Source organism: Lates calcarifer, linkage group LG10 (genome assembly GCF_001640805.2).
Source record: "Lates calcarifer isolate ASB-BC8 linkage group LG10, TLL_Latcal_v3, whole genome shotgun sequence".
Lineage (NCBI taxonomy): Eukaryota > Metazoa > Chordata > Actinopteri > Centropomidae > Lates > Lates calcarifer.
In genome coordinates, this window is record NC_066842.1 from 10,636,688 (window position 1) to 10,658,248 (window position 21,561).

At 40.3% G+C, this 21,561-nt stretch overlaps 1 protein-coding gene across 1 annotated transcript; it reads left to right on the plus strand.

Annotated features, from left to right (window-relative positions):
- Positions 1–1,501: 1,501 nt before the first annotated feature.
- On the plus strand, positions 1,502–20,844 carry LOC108876706 (mucin-2). Its single transcript, XM_051073301.1, has 45 exons — positions 1,502–1,663; positions 1,810–2,065; positions 2,164–2,278; positions 2,657–2,747; positions 2,850–2,983; positions 3,080–3,296; positions 3,500–3,625; positions 3,730–3,844; positions 3,934–4,084; positions 4,183–4,296; positions 4,392–4,461; positions 4,572–4,709; positions 4,817–4,981; positions 5,156–5,250; positions 5,335–5,461; positions 5,549–5,804; positions 5,973–6,025; positions 6,123–6,226; positions 6,451–6,602; positions 6,725–6,863; positions 7,459–7,569; positions 7,688–7,867; positions 8,217–8,456; positions 8,574–8,730; positions 8,968–9,096; positions 9,296–9,567; positions 10,876–16,171; positions 16,269–16,435; positions 16,573–16,747; positions 16,855–17,102; positions 17,274–17,457; positions 17,549–17,759; positions 17,876–18,051; positions 18,221–18,290; positions 18,460–18,560; positions 18,647–18,678; positions 18,776–18,953; positions 19,068–19,172; positions 19,265–19,305; positions 19,450–19,572; positions 19,686–19,784; positions 19,931–20,059; positions 20,147–20,186; positions 20,266–20,389; positions 20,506–20,844. Exons 1-45 carry the CDS (start codon positions 1,600–1,602, stop codon positions 20,702–20,704), a joined length of 11,469 nt encoding a protein of 3,822 aa, XP_050929258.1. The 5' UTR covers positions 1,502–1,599; the 3' UTR covers positions 20,705–20,844.
- The last annotated feature ends 717 nt before the right edge of the window (positions 20,845–21,561 follow it).

Sequence of the window (21,561 nt, forward strand, 5' to 3'; positions counted from 1 at the left end):
TGGTCACTTCAGCTGCACATCCTGTGCAGTTCATGATCCAGATGCAATTTAGATAATGCAGTATACTCTGTTATGACATTAAAACAAATATTAACTTTTAGTATAATAACAAAAACTAGGGGTGCCCTCGTCATCGAAGGGCTGAAGTATCAATCCTGAACATCCTCATCTCTCTCTCCCCTCATTTCCTGTTTTTTTTCTCCATACTGTATGTTGTACTACTATCAAATAAAGGGAAAACAAAAAAGAAAAAATTACACATTTAACAAGCTCAACCTAATAGCTTGTTAACTGATCTTTATAAAATGTGGAACAAAGATTTTGGCCTCTATATTGTGCTTACTCTGTATCTTATATCCTACAAATCTGGGATTTATTATACACAGAGCTTGTAAAAAATATGTTTATGTTTTTTATGTTGCGTTAACTAAAGCTAATTTTATTAAGTTTTTGTCAAATTCCAATATTCTCTCCATTCTAAACAAATATTCCTGCAATAATCTCTAAACTCTACAAGTTTACATTACAGTACAACACTAGTGGTCAAAAATGACACAGGTTACCTTAACTGTGTTTCAGAGTAGCTTGGAACTACAAAATGGTAAACAAACACAGTAGTATTTTGGAGAAATGTGACAAAATAAATTATGGCTACCCTTACATTGGGTGTAACAATTTTCTAATGGTGTTCAGCAGTGTGTAAGTCTGTCAGTCGAGCCCTAATAGTTTACCTGGTCTTTTTTGCTGATGAACCCTTTAGCATTATCTAACCTGACAGGTAACAGATTTCAGTATCACACCGTCTTCAATGATCATCCTGAGTAGTCCCATGTAGTCTGAAGAAAAACAATTGTTTCTCCAAAATTATTATTGTTATAATTTGCCAATTGGCTTACAATGGGCAAATACAGGCAACAATGTTAAATTGTAGCCTGTTTGAATTTGTTAATGATCCACCTGCCTATCAAATGTAAAGCAGATGGCAGGTAGAGTGACGCAGGCTGTGTTTGAGGCATTGCTTCAGGATGCAGAGTCATCCAACTCCAACATTTTTGCTCCAATTTTAGATTATTATTGATCATTGTTATTAAAATATATGCTGTAGTGCTTACTGAAAATAAAATTATGTGATTTTGTATTGTTGACATGGGCTGTTGTGGGGTCAGTTATATCCCAGCTGACATTGGATGTGATTGGACAATGCACCACAACATCCTCAATACCTGTTTTCACTGTGACACTGATTTATTGGAAATTTCATCCAAATTTATCTGCTTATTAAAAAACAAATTCAGGACAAAGGTGCACACAAGAAAATCTTTTTATTGCTCCCCATTTTTCTTGAAATAAAATGTCTTGATTGAAGTGCAAACATATTTGTTCAATCAAGAGATAAGGGACATGTAGAAATAATTATATGGGACTTGTGAAAGGCGTCAGACTTCCATTCAGCACATGTTTGCCATGTCTTGGCAATAAAACTTCAGTTCCCGCTCAGAAAGGGTGGGGGCAAAAAATTGTGCAATTTCAATATAAGGGGCTGCCGAGTGCTGTCTGACTATTACCTGCTTTGGTGTCAGCAAGCCCACGGTGGCAACCATGAGGTGGAGATGTGTGTGGTTGTGTTTCCTTGCTATTGTCATTGATGTACAAGCCAGACTGGGTAAGTTGCTTTTCAGGACTTAATGAATGGATTATTATGCTTAATTTATACATACTGTACAAATGAATAATGTATAGCACTGTCTCCAGTATCAGTTATGTCGAAACATTTAGTAACTGTTTTCTACACTTTTATATTTTTCTCAGTTCGAAACCATGTCAGCAGCATCTGCAGCACATGGGGCAGAGAGCACTTCAAGACCTTTGATGGTGATATCTACCAGTTCCCTGGTATGTGTGAATACAACCTGGCCTCTGACTGCCACGAGTCCTACCAGGAGTTCTCTGTGCACATGAAAAGGGAAGAGAATGATGGAGACCCTACAGTCAGTTACGTGGTGGTCACCATCAATGACCACTCATTCCACCTCAGCAAGAGTCAGGTCACTGTGAACAGCCTGCCGTAAGTAAAAAGCCATGAAGCCTGTGAAAGACGCTCTGCTTCTTCTGTGTACATCATGATAATAATTTAAAAAAAAAAACATATTCTTTTTTCCCCAGTGTCACAATGCCATACCACAACGCAGGGGTACAAGTTGAAAAAAATGCTGTTTACATCAAGCTTCAGTCCAAAGTCGGCATCACAGTCATGTGGAATGGTGACGATGCAGTGATGGTAAAAACTAAAGATGAAGGTTTTCATCTTTTTCACTTCCTGTCTGCCCAAAACAGATTGTTAGAACATTAGGGCTCTCATGGTATCATACGCCAGACAGGAATATATTCACACAGATTGTATAAGGTATCTAGAAAGAAATGAACTGCAGAGACAGTCTGTCAGTCAATTGTCTTTCTTGATTCAGTTAATTTTGACAAACCCAAGACATACAGTGGTGGTAATGAGTAGTATAGTCATAGTATAAAATTACAATCATGATAAGTCTTCCATCCGCATCATGTTATGATTTAATTATAACCTACAGGTGTTTTGTTTGTGTGTCTTAATAGTTTATAAAAGTTTATCACAGCCTCTTGCTGTGTTGCTGTGTTGTAGGTGGAACTGGACAATGACTATGCTAATCGAACTTGTGGGCTCTGTGGAGACTTCAATGGTGTTCCAGTCTACAATGAGTTCATCCATAAGGGTATATATGCTTATTTGGTTTACTGTGTTATTAATTACTTTTATCAGTTGTCTGCTGTACCTTTTGTACTGTATATGACACTATGAATATAATTATATGCAGGTCGCAAAACTACTCCAATTGAGTTTGGCAACAAACAAAAAGTCCATCGACCAAACGATGATTGTGAGGACCCCTATGAAGAGGAAACTGAATCACTGGAGGCCGGGACTGTGCCAGATTCATGCAAGGAGTTTGTGAGTTGACTATACATCGAATAGTGATATGTAGTAATATGTCACATTTTCAACTGAATAACTTGTGTCTGTCACTTGTCGTTTTTTCTCTCCCAGCAAACCACCTGTGACCAGATGTTGCGTTCAGCGTCCTGGAGCTCCTGCACCAAACTGATTAACCCTGAACTTTACATCCAGGCCTGTGTGCAGGACATGTGTGGCTGCACCAACAGAACAAATGACTTCTGTGTCTGCAGCACATTATCTGAGTTCTCTCGACAGTGTTCCCATGCAGGAGGGCAGCCTCCCAACTGGAGGACACCGCAGTTCTGTGGTAACGTTTGGTTTTCCCTTCTCTGCTTTTTTATTATCTTTATATTTTATGCAGTTAGGAGTAGAGAGAGTGTGAAAGTCAGCTCAATGAAAAGCAACTAATTTAAATCGTTCTATGAATAAAAGTTAGTGTTACTCTCTGAGCATAATTAAATTTAAAATCACTTCCTGCCTTTGTTAATATCAATTACGATATCCTCACAGATAAACAGTGCCCATTCAACATGGTTTATGAAGAGAGTGGTTCCCCTTGCATGGATACTTGCACACATCAGGACACAAGTTCACTGTGTGAGGACCACAAAATGGATGGCTGCTTCTGTCCTCCTGGTTGGTGCTCCTCACATGTCAGCCTGTTCTTTTACTGCATAGTATGTTGTTGACAGTTTTCTGTTTCACTTATGATTATCCTTAAATATAACTGTCTGCTTTAGGAACTGTGTTTGATGACATTTCCATGAGAGGGTGCATCGCTCAATCTGAATGTCAGTGCAAGCACGGTAAAATCTATGACTCTGGCGAGGTTTACCGAGAGGACCGAGTTGAATGGTATGTCAGATTTTCAGAGTGTAAATAAAATGTCTTCTCTGTTTTGTGTTCATGTCTTTTGTTATCTTTAATTATTTGGTTTCTTTTAGTATGTGTTTGGAGGGTAGATGGGCTTGTAAGAGCCTACAAATGCCTTCTACATGTGCAGTTGAAGAGGGTTCACATGTAACTACCTTTGATGGGAAAACCTACACCTTCCATGGAGACTGTTATTACACCCTAGCCAAGGTGGAAAGCAAGGTGAATAATTTATTGCTTTGTGCAATCAATTAGCAGAAAAAATATAGTTAGCTGATATGAAAAAAATATTATTGACTTGCACTACCACTATATTTCAGGATGAAGCAAATCCAGCGTTTACCATTCTGGTCCAGTTGGTGCCATGTGCAAATGAAGAATTTGACACTTGTCTTAAAACCCTTAAAATCCTGCTGAACAATGACAGAAACAATGTGAGTTAAAGTCTGTCAGTTAAGAAGACTGCAGTCATTCATCAGTTGATACTGATATTTGCAACACTCAAATGATCAATTCTGTTTTTATTCAGGTATTAATATTCACCTCAGATGGCACAGTAAAGCAGAATACTCAGACCATCAGTTTGCCATATCACTCAGGTGGGTCAGACAATGATGAACTCTGAATAGAACATATTATTGTCTTTTTTCTTTTATGCTGTGAGATTATTAAATGGTCTTACTGTTTTTGTGTTTTTCTTTATTTAAAGGTGACCTCAACATATTCCACGCTTCATCCTTTCACATTTTGCTCCAGACCAGTTTTGGGTTGCAAATTCAGGTCCAACATGTGCCTATCATGCAAGTCTACGTCAACCTTGACCAGAGCTACAGAACAAAGACGCGCGGTGAGTTTTAATTTAATAATTTAATTTAGTAGTACCTTACATTTTCCTATAATGGAGTGCTAATACATAAAATCTTATGTAATTTCAAAAATGTTTGCTCTCTTCAGGTTTATGTGGGAACTTCAACATGGTCCTGTCTGATGATATGAAGACACCTCAGGGGATTGTGGAAGGTACAGCAGTGACCTTTGGTAACTCCTGGAAGGCTAACCTCATGTGTCGAGACAGAGAGGAAAGACTTGATGACCCTTGTTCCCTCAGTGTGGAAAATGGTAAAAAAAAAAAAAAAAAGTTGTGGTTGCTTTTTGTTAGTCAAATGTATCTCTTAGATTTACTCTCAGCTTTGAACACTTGTGTCAAGTCTACAACTGTTATATTTAAGGCAGGACAGTCTAACACACTTATAGACATTAAAAATAGAAAGGTTTCTGTTTCTTCATTCACAGAGCAGTACGCTAAACACTGGTGCGCCTTGCTACTGAGTCCAAATAGTACCTTTGCACAGTGTCGTTCAGTGGTGGATCCTGAGATGTACTACAAGGTACCGTAAAATCTTGCATTTGTCTTTCAGTGACTTAAATTTTGACACGACTGTAGTTCTCAAAAACAATTTCCTCTTCTGCAGCGATGTACATATGCTAGCTGTAACTGTGAGAAGAGTGAGGCCTGCCTGTGTGCCGTCCTCTCCTCTTATGCACGGGCTTGTGCATCAAAGGGAGTGTTCTTGACAGACTGGAGAGAGAGTGTGTGCGGTAAGGATTTCTTTCATTATACTGCGATAAAATGAGGTGATCATTTCTGAAATTTATGTAACTTTCCTCACATTGTGCACAAAACAGAAAAATACACAAGGAACTGCCCAGCAACTCAGACCTTCTCTTACAAGCATCAGAGGTGCCAGTTGACTTGCAGATCACTGGGCTCAATGCAGCAGAGCTGCACTTCTGATTTCTTGCCTGTGGATGGCTGCTCCTGCTCTGAGGGTCTCTACCTAAATGAAAATGGCATCTGTGTCCCCATGGCAAAGTGTCCCTGTTACCATAACGAAGTGTACATTAAGCCTGGAAAGTCCATCAGCATCAGAGACGAGCACTGGTGAGTTGGTTGTTTTCAATTTGGTGACATTTGACTTCAAATCAATTATCCTAGACTTAAGCAGTTTTAGTATAGATTCAACATACATTATAAGGTTTAAAGAAATTGAATGGTTGGTTTTTAAGTACCTCTGTGTTGCATCTTATATCTTTGATGGTTTTTTTCTAGTGTGTGCACCAATGGAATGTTTCATTGTCATTCTTGGAGAGCCCGCTTATCAGGTATGTTTATTTATTTATTTGTTTGTTTTTATGTGTTTTTTTTAATTGCAGCACAAGAATTTCTTTGATATGTATACTGTTCCTTCTTCTATTACAGCATGCCCTTTTCCAAAAGTATTCGTCAACTGCTCCACTGCTGGAACAGGAGAGCTTGGAGTGCAATGTGCTCAAACTTGTTTGAATCTGGACAATGATGATTGTGTGAGCTGTTTTTGCTGCTGTGTCCAAGTTGACTTCTTATTATCAGCTGAAACATCTAATATTTACTTCCTGAATTTAATGGATAGTGTGTTACACTGAAGATGTAATACACTGTGTATAGTTACACTAGTTTCTACAGTAGTTTTTACAGTTTTAACTAATTTCTAACAATATCATTAATGTTTTCACTTTTTAAAATCAGTGTGATCTCTTTATCTTCCCAGGACTCCACGGAGTGTGAATCTGGCTGTCAGTGTCCCAGTGGCCTCATTGATGATGGCAAAGGTTCCTGTGTGAAAGAACATGAATGTCCATGTCAGCACGGTGGGCATCTATATGCCCCAGGAACACAAATTCCAAACCAGTGCAACAACTGGTATGACCTTGTGTTCATTAGATAATATTGTTATATTGATAATATTGTATGATTAATACATATAATCATATTGCCTGTGTGTTTGCACACTGTATTACATCTGACCTTTCTGATACATCTAGTACCTGCAAAAGTGGAAAGTGGGAGTGCACAGATAAAAAATGTCCAGGAACTTGTGTTATCTATGGGAGTGGTCACTATAGTACATTTGATCAGCGACCATATGCCTTTCAAGGAGAGTGTTCCTATGTTGCTGTCAAGGTAAACAAAGCACGAAACATCATCAAAATGACAGACGTTGTCCAAAATCACTCCCTTGTTCACCCATTCATTTCTCACCCTATAGTGAACAGCAAATATAAAACACTCACTCATCATCATCATTTTGCATCATCACTCATCATACATATTCATATTTCAAACACTCAGATAAGATGACAGACAGTGTATGTAGTGCACTGTTTAACAAAGACATATATATGACATGACATATGACACACAAATGACACATGAAATATATATATTAAATTCTAGGTTATTGCAAATTTTGGACATCAGTGTTGAAAATTAATGATGGTTAGACAAAATTCAAACTTGCCCAAAGTATAGTATATTTACCACCATACACTTTAACATGACTGCTTGTCATACTAAGATATATGAATGAAAAGTGCATATGATCTCACTCTCCTGGGGATTAGTTAAGCTTTTTTTTTCTTCTTATTTTTAGTTTTTCTTAAACTGACTTAAAGTATTGTCGACCAGTAAAGGTCAAGCTAAATTTTGATTTGATCAGTGGTCTCTATGTACTCTAAATCAAACATGCAAAGTGCTTAATTAATCTCTCTCTTTTAAGAACAAATGTGGCAATAAAACAGTACAGGATGTCTTTGGAGTTATCACAGAAAATGTACCATGTGGATCTACAGGCACCACATGCTCCAAAACTATCAGAATCCAACTGGGGGTAAGATCTCATAACAACACCTCATATGTATTGAAAATAATTTAATTAAGTCATATATCAAACTGCAGTTTTTGCATGAGAATGAAAACAGAAAACAGAAATGTCACTAACCTTACAGCGAGTGGAAGTCAAACTATCAAAGGGTAAATACCAAGTGGAGGACCTGGGACATGGCTCTCAAATTCAGTACAAAATAAGGGAGATTGGCTTGTATCTGGTGATAGATTCTGACATTGGCCTGGCAGTGATGTGGGATCGCAAAACAACTGTTTACATCCTTCTGGAACCACAGCACAGCGTGAGTCACTGTACTTGTTTTAGTGATGATTGCTGAAATCTCTTATTTTAAGAGGTAGAGCTAGAGTTTTGATACGGTGTACCATTTTTCTCAACTGTTGCCCAACTGTCTTTGTAGATTATTTTCTCAAACCACATATGGGAAGCAATGATATTAATATACAGTACCACTTCCCAAAAAGTCCTTGAGGCATAATATTTTTTAATTCTTTATGTAAACACAATAAAATATTAGAATATGTAAGTGTATTAATGCCTGTAAAATGCTTGATCCTCTTAATGCCTAAGAGTATTTATATGTAATACTGTCCCTGTGCGAAAGAATTCACTAACACCTATTGCTTGTACAGGGAGAGGTATGTGGTCTGTGTGGAGATTTTGATGGTGATGGCCAGAATGACTTCACCACCCAGGGTCAGCTGGTAGTGAACAATCCTATAGAATTTGCAAACAGCTGGAAGGTGTTGAGCAGCTGCCCAGATATGGATATGAATGCTGACCCTTGTATAGCAGCACCCAATCGACATCACTGGGCAAAAGTGATGTGTAGCATTATAACAGGAGACACGTTCAAAGACTGCCACAACAAGGTAATACCTTGTTTATTTCTAATGCATATAATTAATTAGAATTTTATAAAGTTCCCTGGTTGGAAATGTTAAACACCTTATTCTTAAATCTGTCATCAATTTTGAATGACTGAGCAGGTAGACCCTCGTCCATATCATGAAAACTGTGTGAAAGACTCATGTGCCTGTGACACTGGAGGAGACTGTGAGTGTTTCTGTACAGCAGTTGCAGCCTATGCTCAAGCTTGCAATGAAGCTGGTGTTTGTGTGGCATGGAGAACTCCAGAAATCTGTCGTAAGTTAACAAGTTACTCTTTGGTTATTAAACTGCGGTTTTACAGCCTTTTCTGGCCCATGTCTGTGTTTTTATATTCTCATGTTGTTATGACTCTGGCATTTAGAGATGTAGAGGTGATTTGTCATTTAGCTAAAAGATGTGTACTTCAAGGATATATCTGGCAGAGTCCAGGTATTAGTTCTCTTTAACTTCATTTCCTACATTTAAATACATACCTTGTATTTTTCCTCCTAGCTGTCTTTTGCGATTATTACAACGGGCCAAATGAATGCAGGTGGCACTACAACCCTTGTCACACACCTTGCTATAAGACCTGTTTGCATCCACAAGGAATTTGTAGCAACCCTATACCTCATCTGGAAGGTAACTCAGTGTCTCACCTTACCTCTGATTGATGTGCTAATTAGACTTTTTGACTCACTATATTTGACATACTAAGAAAAGAGATTCAAACATCATTTTGCCAGCATCAGCATCCAAGATTTAAAAAGCAATGTAAATGACAAATCTTTTACAGTAAAAATAAAATAGAATAAAATAATTTATGGTGTGATTTTTACAGGCTGTTACCCTGTATGCCCAGAAGATAAGCCCATATTTGATGAGGACAACCAGATATGTGTGGAGAAATGTTCTGGTTGCTTTTACAATGGGACTAGATATGAAGAAAATGAAGTTATTTACAATGTGACTGATAATTTGGGAATGTGCTACCATGCAATCTGCATCAATGAAACAGTGATACATGGAAATGAGACCTGCCGTACTTCAACTACAACACCACCAACACAATCAACAACTACTGCCACTACTACACCCTCTACTACAACTGAAGCACCGACCACAACATCTACAACCCCACCACCCAAACATACTACCACAACTGAAGAGCCAATCACAACAATAAAATCTACAACCCCACCAACTGAAACTACGACTACAACAGAAGAGCCAACAACAACTACAAAATCTTTAACCTCATCAACTGAACCTACAACTACAACTGTGGAGCCAACCACAACGACATCTACAACTCCACCAACCCCACCGCCCAAACCTACTACTACAACAGAAGAGCCAACCACAACATCTACAACCCCACCACCTCAACCTACTACTACAACAGAAGAGCCAACCACAACAACATCTACAACCCCACCCATACCTACTACTACAACAGAAGAACCAACCACAACAACATCTACAACCCCAACACCCAAACCTACCACTACAACTCAGGAGCCAACCACAACCATAAAATCTACAACCCCAGGGCCTAAACCTACTACAACAACAGAAGAGCCAACCACAACATCTACAACCCTACCACCCAAACCTACTACCACAACAGAGGAACTAAGCACAACATCTACAACTCCACCCATACCTACTACTACAACAGAAGAGCCAACCACAACATCTACAACCCCACCACCTCAACCTACTACTACAACAGAAGAGCCAACCACAACAACATCTACAACCCCACCCATACCTACTACTACAACAGAAGAACCAACCACAACAACATCTACAACCCCAACACCCAAACCTACCACTACAACTCAGGAGCCAACCACAACCATACAATCTACAACCCCAGGGCCTAAACCTACTACAACAACAGAAGAGCCAACCACAACATCTACAACCCCACCACCTCAACCTACTACTACAACTCAAGAGCCAACCACAACAACATCTTCAACCCCAACACCCAAACCTACCACTACAACTCAGGAGCCAACCACAACCATAAAATCTACAACCCCAGTGCCTAAACCTACTACTACAACAGAAGAGCCAATCACAACATCTACAACCCCACCACCTCAACCTACTACTACAACTCAAGAGCCAACCACAACAACATCTACAACCCCAACACCCAAACCTACCACTACAACTCAGGAGCCAACCACAACCATAAAATCTACAACCCCAGGGCCTAAACCTACTACAACAACAGAAGAGCCAACCACAACATCTACAACCCCACCACCTCAACCTACTACTACAACAGAAGAACCAACCACAACAACATCTACAACCCCAACACCCAAACCTACCACTACAACTCAGGAGCCAACCACAACCATAAAATCTACAGCCCCACCAACTGAAACTACAACTACAACAGAGAAACCAAGCACAACAACATCTACAACCCCAACACCCAAACCTACTACTACAACTAAAGAGACTACCACAACCATAAAAACTACAACTCCACCAACAGAACCTACGACTACTCCGTGTATTAGACCATGTGAGTGGTCAGAATGGTATGATGTGCATAACCCAGAAAAGGACAAAAGTGACTGGGAAACATATGAGAACATCACAAACAATGGTAAACAAATATGTGAAAAACCCAAAGAAATTGATTGTAGATCAGCAGATATTCCTGACAAAGACTTCAATGACTTTCTGGGTGAAACTGGCCAAATTGTTGCTTGTGATGTGGGATATGGTTTAATATGTAGAAAAGAGGACCAGTTAAAGCCTCCACGAAAGTGCTTCAACTATAAGATCAGAGTATGTTGTGACGTAGGACTGTGTATGTCCACAACCCCTTCAACGCCGTCAATGGAACCTCCCACTACAACTGAAAAACCAACAACAACTACAAAATCTATAACCCCATCAACTGAACCTACAACTAATACTGTGGAGCCAACCACAACAACATCTACAACTCCACCAACCCCGCCACCTCAACCTACTACTACAACTCAAGAGCCAACCACAACCATAAAATCTACAACCCCAGGGCCTAAACCTACTACAACAACAGAAGAGCCAACCACAACATCTACAACCCTACCACCCAAACCTACTACCACAACAGAGGAACCAAGCACAACATCTACAACTCCACCCATACCTACTACTACAACAGAAGAGCCAACCACAACATCTACAACCCCACCACCTCAACCTACTACTACAACAGAAGAGCCAACCACAACAACATCTACAACCCCACCCATACCTACTACTACAACAGAAGAACCAACCACAACAACATCTACAACCCCAACACCCAAACCTACCACTACAACTCAGGAGCCAACCACAACCATAAAATCTACAACCCCAGGGCCTAAACCTACTACAACAACAGAAGAGCCAACCACAACATCTACAACCCCACCACCTCAACCTACTACTACAACTCAAGAGCCAACCACAACAACATCCTCAACCCCAACACCCAAACCTACTACTACAACTCAAGAGCCAACCACAACCATAAAATCTACAACCCCAGGGCCTAAACCTACTACAACAACAGAAGAGCCAACCACAACATCTACAACCCTACCACCCAAACCTACTACCACAACAGAGGAACCAAGCACAACATCTACATACCTACTACTACACAGAAACACCACATTACCTAACTACTACTACAACAGAAGAGCCAACCACAACAACATCTACAACACAAAACCAACCACCAACATCTACAACCCCAAACCTACCACTACAACTCAGGAGCCAACCACAACCATAAAATCTACAACCCCAGGGCCTAAACCTACTACAACAACAGAAGAGCCAACCACAACATCTACAACCCCACCACCTCAACCTACTACTACAACTCAAGAGCCAACCACAACAACATCTTCAACCCCAACACCCAAACCTACCACTACAACTCAGGAGCCAACCACAACCATAAAATCTACAACCCCAGGGCCTAAACCTACTACAACAGAAGAGCCAACCACAACATCTACAACCCCACCACCTCAACCTACTACTACAACTCAAGAGCCAACCACAACAACATCTACAACCCCAACACCCAAACCTACCACTACAACTCAGGAGCCAACCACAACCATAAAATCTACAACCCCAGGGCCTAAACCTACTACTACAACAGAAGAGCCAATCACAACATCTACAACCCCACCACCTCAACCTACTACTACAACTCAAGAGCCAACCACAACAACATCTACAACCCCAACACCCAAACCTACCACTACAACTCAGGAGCCAACCACAACCATAAAATCTACAACCCCAGGGCCTAAACCTACTACAACAACAGAAGAGCCAACCACAACATCTACAACCCCACCACCTCAACCTACTACTACAACAGAAGAACCAACCACAACAACATCTACAACCCCAACACCCAAACCTACCACTACAACTCAGGAGCCAACCACAACCATAAAATCTACAACCCCAGGGCCTAAATCTACTACAACAACAGAAGAGCCAACCACAACATCTACAACCCCACCACCTCAACCTACTACTACAACTCAAGAGCCAACCACAACAACATCTTCAACCCCAACACCCAAACCTACCACTACAACTCAGGAGCCAACCACAACCATAAAATCTACAACCCCAGGGCCTAAACCTACTACAACAACAGAAGAGCCAACCACAACATCTACAACCCCACCACCTCAACCTACTACTACAACTCAAGAGCCAACCACAACAACATCTACAACCCCAACACCCAAACCTACCACTACAACTCAGGAGCCAACCACAACCATAAAATCTACAACCCCAGGGCCTAAACCTACTACAACAACAGAAGAGCCATCCACAACATCTACAACCCCACCACCTCAACCTACTACTACAACAGAAGAACCAACCACAACAACATCTACAACCCCAACACCCAAACCTACCACTACAACTCAGGAGCCAACCACAACCATAAAATCTACAACCCCAGGGCCTAAACCTACTACTACAACAGAAGAGCCAATCACAACATCTACAACCCCACCACCTCAACCTACTACTACAACTCAAGAGCCAACCACAACAACATCTACAACCCCAACACCCAAACCTACCACTACAACTCAGGAGCCAACCACAACCATAAAATCTACAACCCCAGGGCCTAAACCTACTACAACAACAGAAGAGCCAACCACAACATCTACAACCCCACCACCTCAACCTACTACTACAACAGAAGAACCAACCACAACAACATCTACAACCCCAACACCCAAACCTACCACTACAACTCAGGAGCCAACCACAACCATAAAATCTACAACCCCAGGGCCTAAATCTACTACAACAACAGAAGAGCCAACCACAACATCTACAACCCCACCACCTCAACCTACTACTACAACTCAAGAGCCAACCACAACAACATCTTCAACCCCAACACCCAAACCTACCACTACAACTCAGGAGCCAACCACAACCATAAAATCTACAACCCCAGGGCCTAAACCTACTACAACAGAAGAGCCAACCACAACATCTACAACCCCACCACCTCAACCTACTACTACAACTCAAGAGCCAACCACAACAACATCTACAACCCCAACACCCAAACCTACCACTACAACTCAGGAGCCAACCACAACCATAAAATCTACAACCCCAGGGCCTAAACCTACTACAACAACAGAAGAGCCAACCACAACATCTACAACCCCACCACCTCAACCTACTACTACAACAGAAGAACCAACCACAACAACATCTACAACCCTAACACCCAAACCTACCACTACAACTCAGGAGCCAACCACAACCATAAAATCTACAACCCCAGGGCCTAAATCTACTACTACAACAGAAGAGCCAATCACAACATCTACAACCCCAACACCCAAACCTACTACTACAACTAAAGAGGCTACCACAACCATAAAATCTACAACCCCACCAACCGAAAATACAACTACAACAGAGAAACCAAGCACAACAACATCTACAACCCCAACACCCAAACCTACTACTACAACAGAAGAGCCAACCACAACATCTACAACCCCACCACCTCAACCTACTACTACAACTCAAGAGCCAACCACAACAACATCTACAACCCCACCCATACCTACTACTACAACAGAAGAACCAACCACAACAACATCTACAACCCCAACACCCAAACCTACTACTACAACTCAGGAGCCAACCACAACCATAAAATCTACAACCCCAGGGCCTAAACCTACTACTACAACAGAAGAGCCAACCACAACATCTACAACCCCACCACCTCAACCTACTACTACAACTCAAGAGCCAACCACAACATCTACAACTCCAACACCAAAACCTACTACTACAACTCAAGAGCCAACCACAACAACATCTACAACCCCACCCATACCTACTACTACGACGGAAGAACCAACCACAACAACATCTACAACCCCAACACCCAAACCTACTACTACAACTCAGGAGCCAACCACAACCATAAAATCTACAACCCCAGGGCCTAAACCAAGCACAACAACATCTACAACTCCAACACCAAAACCTACCACTACAACTCAGGAGCCAACCACAACCATAAAATCTACAACCCCAGGGCCTAAACCTACTACAACAACAGAAGAGCCAACCACAACATCTACAACCCCACCACCTCAACCTACTACTACAACTCAAGAGCCAACCACAACAACATCTTCAACCCCACCCATACCTACTACTACAACAGAAGAACCAACCACAACAACATCTACAACCCCAACACCCAAACCTACCACTACAACTCAAGAGCCAACCACAACAACATCTACAACCCCACCCATACCTACCACTACAACAGAAGAGCCAACCACAACATCTATAACACCACCACCTCAACCTACTACTACAACTCAAGAGCCAACCACAACAACATCTACAACCCCACCCATACCTACTACTACAACAGAAGAACCAACCACAACAACATCTACAACCCTACCACCCAAACCTACTACCACAACAGAGGAACCAAGCACAACAACATCTACAACCCCAACACCCAAACCTACTACCACAACTAAAGAGCCTACCACAATAACATCTACAACCCCAACACCCAAACCTACTACCACAACTAAAGAGCCTACCACAATAACATCTACAACCCCAACACCCAAACCTACTACCACAACAGAGGAACCAAGCATATCAACATCTACAACTCCAACACCCAAACCTACTACTACAACTGAAGAGCCAACAACAACTACAAAATCTATAACCCCATCAACTGAACCTACAACTAATACTGTGGAGCCAACCACAAAAACATCTACAACTCCACCAACCCCGCCACCTCAACCTACTACTACAACTCAAGAGCCAACCACAACCATAAAATCTACAACCCCACCAACCGAAACCACGACTACAACAGAGAAACCAAGCACAACAACATCTACAACCCCACCACCTAAACCTACTACCACAACAGAAGAGCCTCTGACTACAACCAAGGAGCCAGCTACTGTTTCCACAACTTTAAGTGTTGCCACTGGTCCTACAGTACCATCCACAACAGTGAATTATCCAACGGTCCCCATTGTCAGCCACCCTACAACTCTTACATCAACAATAACCACAAGGAGTTCCACCACAGAATGCTTCTGTGTAGTTGATGGAAAGCAGTATAAGCCAGGTAAGATAAGAAATACAGCATCTTACAGATTTTTAAAAATATTTTTTAAAGGTTTATTACTGCTTAATCTGTCATTCATCTTTCTTCTCACCTTCAGGGGAGGTAATATTTGACAGGAAACACCTTGGATCAGGTGTATGTCTCACAATGATATGTTCTGACATTTGTGAGATTCACAACAAGACTGAAATTTGCACCACACCTAGGCCTACACCTACACCTACACTTATACCGAGACCTACCTGCCCTGAATGGGATGTGGTGGTAAGAACTTTCTTCTGTCTAAATATATAATGTTGTCTGTTTCACCTAAATATTTAATAACAGAACATTTTCACCTTCAAAGAAAACAAGCTTTCTTGTATTTTTTCAAAATATTTTACCTTTTCTTTCTACATTAGCAAAACGAGACCTTCTATTTATGCAACTGCACCATGGCCAGATGCATCGAGAACAATACAATTGAAATCATTCCATATGAATGTCCACCCATTGAGAACATCACTTGTACCAATGGAAAGAAACCAGTTCTTGTTGATGATGAGTACCACTGCTGCCAACATTATGCCTGTGACTGTAAGCCATTCTGTGGTTAAATGATGTATGACATACATATCGACTCTTGCATGTCTTTTAACCAAAATTTAGATTTTTAACTTTTTTCTGTTTTTCTTTCTTGTCAGGTGTGTGTGAAGGCTGGGGAGATCCTCATTACATCACATTTGATGGATTGTACTACAGTTATCAAGGAAACTGTACTTACATTTTGATGGAAGAGATTTTTCCAAAACATAAGCTGAGGATTTATATTGACAATGTTTTTTGTGATCCCACTGAAGACGTTTCTTGTCCGCGATCAATAATTGTATCATACCAATCGCAAGTTGTCACACTTATTAATCATAACCTTATTGGAGCACCACAGTTGGAGGTAAAACAACATATGGCCATATGAAAGTTTTATTTAATGTCCTGAAAAATTCACCTGGTCAACTTTAGGTAGATTACTGCTGTTAGTCTAGATGGAACAGCAATAATGGATCTTTCTGTCATAGTATGCTATATTTTTCCTTGTCATAGAGTGTATTTTTTTCCCTGGTAGGCACTGAAAAATGGAGTACGTCTGAAACTACCTTATTCACAATATGGTGTTAAGATTTTGAGCTCTGGCATTAATTTGGTTTTGGAGATCCCTCACCTGAAAGTGGTTGTTACATTTGGAATGACTGGCTTTAGTGTTACCCTTCCATATGAACACTTTGGGAGTAACACACAGGGCCATTGTGGTAAGAGCCTGTCTCCCTTAAGTCACCAAATTAAAATACCACTGGTTTGAGATTAGACTTAATATTAACTGTTTTGTGTCTCTGTTGACAGGAACATGCAATAACAACCAGGCGGATGACTGCAAATTGCCTAATGGCCAGCTGGTGGGAAGTTGTGCAGTAATGGCTGACTATTGGCTTGCAAAAGACATTTACCAACCCAGCTGTGAGATACCAAATGTACTGCCCACCAACGCACCTCAACCTCCACCAACCTCAACTCCATGCAGGCCAGACTCAGTGTGCGACCTGCTGAAGAGCAGGTAGACATGCTCTAATCCACTGCAGTTGTTCACATACATCCCTGTAACTTTGACATTTTACAGTTACAGAACATAATGGCTTTTTAATTTTTTTTTGTCTTTTTTTATTTTCACAGTGTCTTTGCAGCATGCCATCTCTTTGTCTCCCCTGACCATTTCTACCAAGGTTGTGTTTTTGATAGCTGTCATGTTTCCAACCCAACAGTGGAGTGCACAAGTTTGCAGACTTATGCTGCTGCCTGTGCTCAAGCTGGAGTTTGCCTTCACTGGAGGAACCACACCACACTGTGTGGTAAGCAAACCCTCATTTTACTGTAAATATTGGGATGAATTGAATCAGGATGCATTTAGCACATACTAAAAAGACTACTCAACTATACTTTTAATTGTTCACAGTGTATAGGCATTATATATTTTAAGAACCAATTGAGTTCTTTTTTTTCTTCCTTTTTTACTAACAGCAAGTGACTGCCCAACAAATAAAGTATACAAGCCATGTGGTCCTGCAGAACAGCCAACCTGTGAAGACAAGTAAGTTTTAACAAAAATGAAGTGTATTTATTTTACAGTTCACTGTGCACATAATTTCATAGTGGTAGAGTGATAGTGGTAGAATAAGGTATATTAAATTAACTAAATTTAGAGATCTGAAAGGAATAATGTAACATAACTGTTCCTTCTTGATGATTAAATATTACAGTCCTAATGAACCAACTATGAACTTCACTACTGAGGGCTGCTTTTGTCCTGACGGAATGAAACTCTTCAACAAAGAGTCTGGCATATGTGTTGATAAGTGTGGTAAGTATGGTATATATTTTCAGGTCTTACTAATGAGTTAGATATATCAATCGTGAAGTCCTACAGCATTGTTTATTTTCCAACAGGATGTCTTGACCCTGAGGGCATTCCTCGTGAGGTGGGCCAAGTCTTCTGTTCACGTTCAGTAAATTCCAAACTTGTATTGTTTATTTGCAAGAGACAGTCAAATCACTTAAATCATTTTATTCTTTCAGTTTAATGAGAGGTTTGAGTACAAATGCCAAAACTGCATCTGTCAAGAGTCTACCAAGACTGTGACTTGCAAACCTAAGGTGTGCCCAGCACCACCTGTAGCAAACTGCACTGGTCCAGGGTTTGTCCTTGTCAACCAAACGAATCCATCAGACCACTGCTGCTCTTCCTATGTTTGCCGTAAGACATGAAGCATCAATGCACATTTGTCTTCCAGAGTTTTCAGAATGCTTTAAGTTGATTCTTGAAGATGGCTCTTAAGTATTTACTATCACTGTTTTATCATCTCCACAGAATGTCAAAGCAACACTTGTCCAGTTAACAACATGAATTGTCCAGTTGGATATAGGCCAGTTGTCAGTGTCCCTGCGGGAAAATGCTGTCCAGAACATACATGTGGTGAGCTTCATCATTCATCATTTCAATTTACATAAAACCTTGACTGCAGTGACACTTTTACATAAGTTCCATTTCCTTACTCTTTTTTTTAGAGCCCAAAAGGGTTTGTGTCCATAAAGAAGTTGAATACCAGGTAAATAAAAAATTAAAATATGAGGATTATTTTTCTCAAAATTTGTTAATATATCACTTTTGTCTTTTAATGATTTTGACTGTATTTAAAATTTCTTCTGGCTAAAACCATGGGGTATGAATAAATTTCTTCTTTATTTGCAAGCCTGGTTCTTCAGTTCATGTGCAAATATGTCAAGACTGCACCTGTTCCAATGAGGTGGACCCCCATTCTGGTCTATTCAAAATAGTTTGCGAGTTTCAACAGTGTCAAGAAAATTGTGATATGGTAAGAGAAATAACACCAAGTATACAATGCATACAATGCAACTTGAGTTTCCTCAGAGTGAGGGTAAGCTTGTAAAACTGGACCTGGCAACTTAACTCTCTCCTTTCTCTCAGGGATATGAATATGTGGAAACTGATTCAGATGAATGCTGTGGGAAGTGTGTACAGACACAATGTGTCATCAGTGTTAATGGTACCAAGAAACTGTTGAAGGTAAGTTGGATCCTTATCTCTGTTTGCCTGTTTGTCTCCATATGTTAATGTTTAATGTGCTACAAGTACCTCAGTGTTTTGATGTCTGTGTTTTTCTGCTTGTGTGTGTGTGTGTGTGTGTGTGCATCGATCTCACTGCTCTCCAGCAAGGAGAAACCTGGTCACTACCTGAGAATAAATGTGAGCTTTACACCTGCATTAAGAGTGGTGAGACTTTAATAACGATCAAGTCGCATATTGTATGCCCGCCTTTCCAGCAGAACAACTGCCAACCTGTGAGTATCACTTTCAGCAAATTAATCTGGATTGATTGTGTCCGCAAGCACACAAATTATGTTAATGTTGTGTATTTTTCTCCTTAGGATACAATTCAGACTGCAGCAAACGGCTGTTGTAAAATTTGTAAGTATGACATTTTCTTCAATTTTAGGTAGCAGGTATTTCTATGAAAACAAGCTAATTGTGTGTCTTTACCGTAAAGGTGTGGAGAGGGAGAAAGCCTGCAAGTTACTATCCATGAAAACCCTTGTTACACACAAAGGCTGTCAGTCTTACCAGGAAGTAGAAATGCCATATTGTGAAGGATCCTGCAACACTTTCACCAAGTAAGTATGAGATTGACGATAGTCTGAAAAGTCCTAAAGCCATTATTTGTACTGCAATTTGGTAAGTTAAAAATGTTTAGGTGTAGTTTTATTTATCCTGCCTCTTCTATCCTCAGGTACTCTAAAGCTGCAGCTACTATGCAGCACTCTTGCTCTTGTTGTAAGGAGACACGTTCCAGCAATCGCACTATTGACTTGCATTGCCTGAATGGAGATGTGGTTCCCTACTCATACATCCATGTGGAAGAGTGTGGCTGTGGCCACACAGACTGCACCAGAGCTGCTCGCAGGAGGCGAAGCTTCACACTAGTGTGATTAAAAAAATCAACAGATTAATGGAAGTGGAATGTAAAAGTTCTTCCCTTACTGTTATATCATAATCATTACATCTCTTACTTAACTCTCACTGTAGCAAGATTATTTATCAGTTATTCAAATAAAAAGATGCAACTATGTTCATGTCTCTTCTTCTTGTATTGTGTTGTTTAGTGTTTTGCTGTTTGTTTTCTCTTGCACATTTATTTCTGTAATAATTATCAATTTAAACAAATTATAAATATAATTAAAATGTGTATTCATTATTTATTCCACACAGACCCAAAGGTAAATTTTTTGTGGTGAAAAAAAGGAAATTATCAAATAAAATGTGTCTTAGAAACACTAGAATCACGTATCTTAGCTGCTTTTGGTGGAGTAGCTAGGAGTGAGTGTAGGTAGAGAGTGAGACCAAGGGAGATGTGCTTTTACAGTTGCTTTTAACTGGAAGATCCATGTTGCATAGCGTATACATCATTATGAGAGTGCTGTTAAAGATGAAATGCAGAGGGATGATTATTCTCTTGCACTGTCAATCTTAGTCATGGAAAATTACTAGTTTACCTCTAGACATACTGTCTTCTCTCTTAGTTTCCCCTCTTCCTTATTTATTTCCCCTCTTCCTTATTTATTTCCCCTTAACCTAAGACCTCGGGATTTTTACAGAATCAAATTTCCTTGTGACAAGAAAGAAAAGAGAAAATGGTTTCAGTAGCAAAATTTAAACAAATTAAGAAAAACAAGTTTTGACGTCAGCAAGTGCTAACATTAGCCTGCTAACCTAGCTAACGTTAGCACCCGCTGGTAAAAGCGTGTACCCCTGATATGAGCTATGGGCTGCTCCTGAAAAGAACACT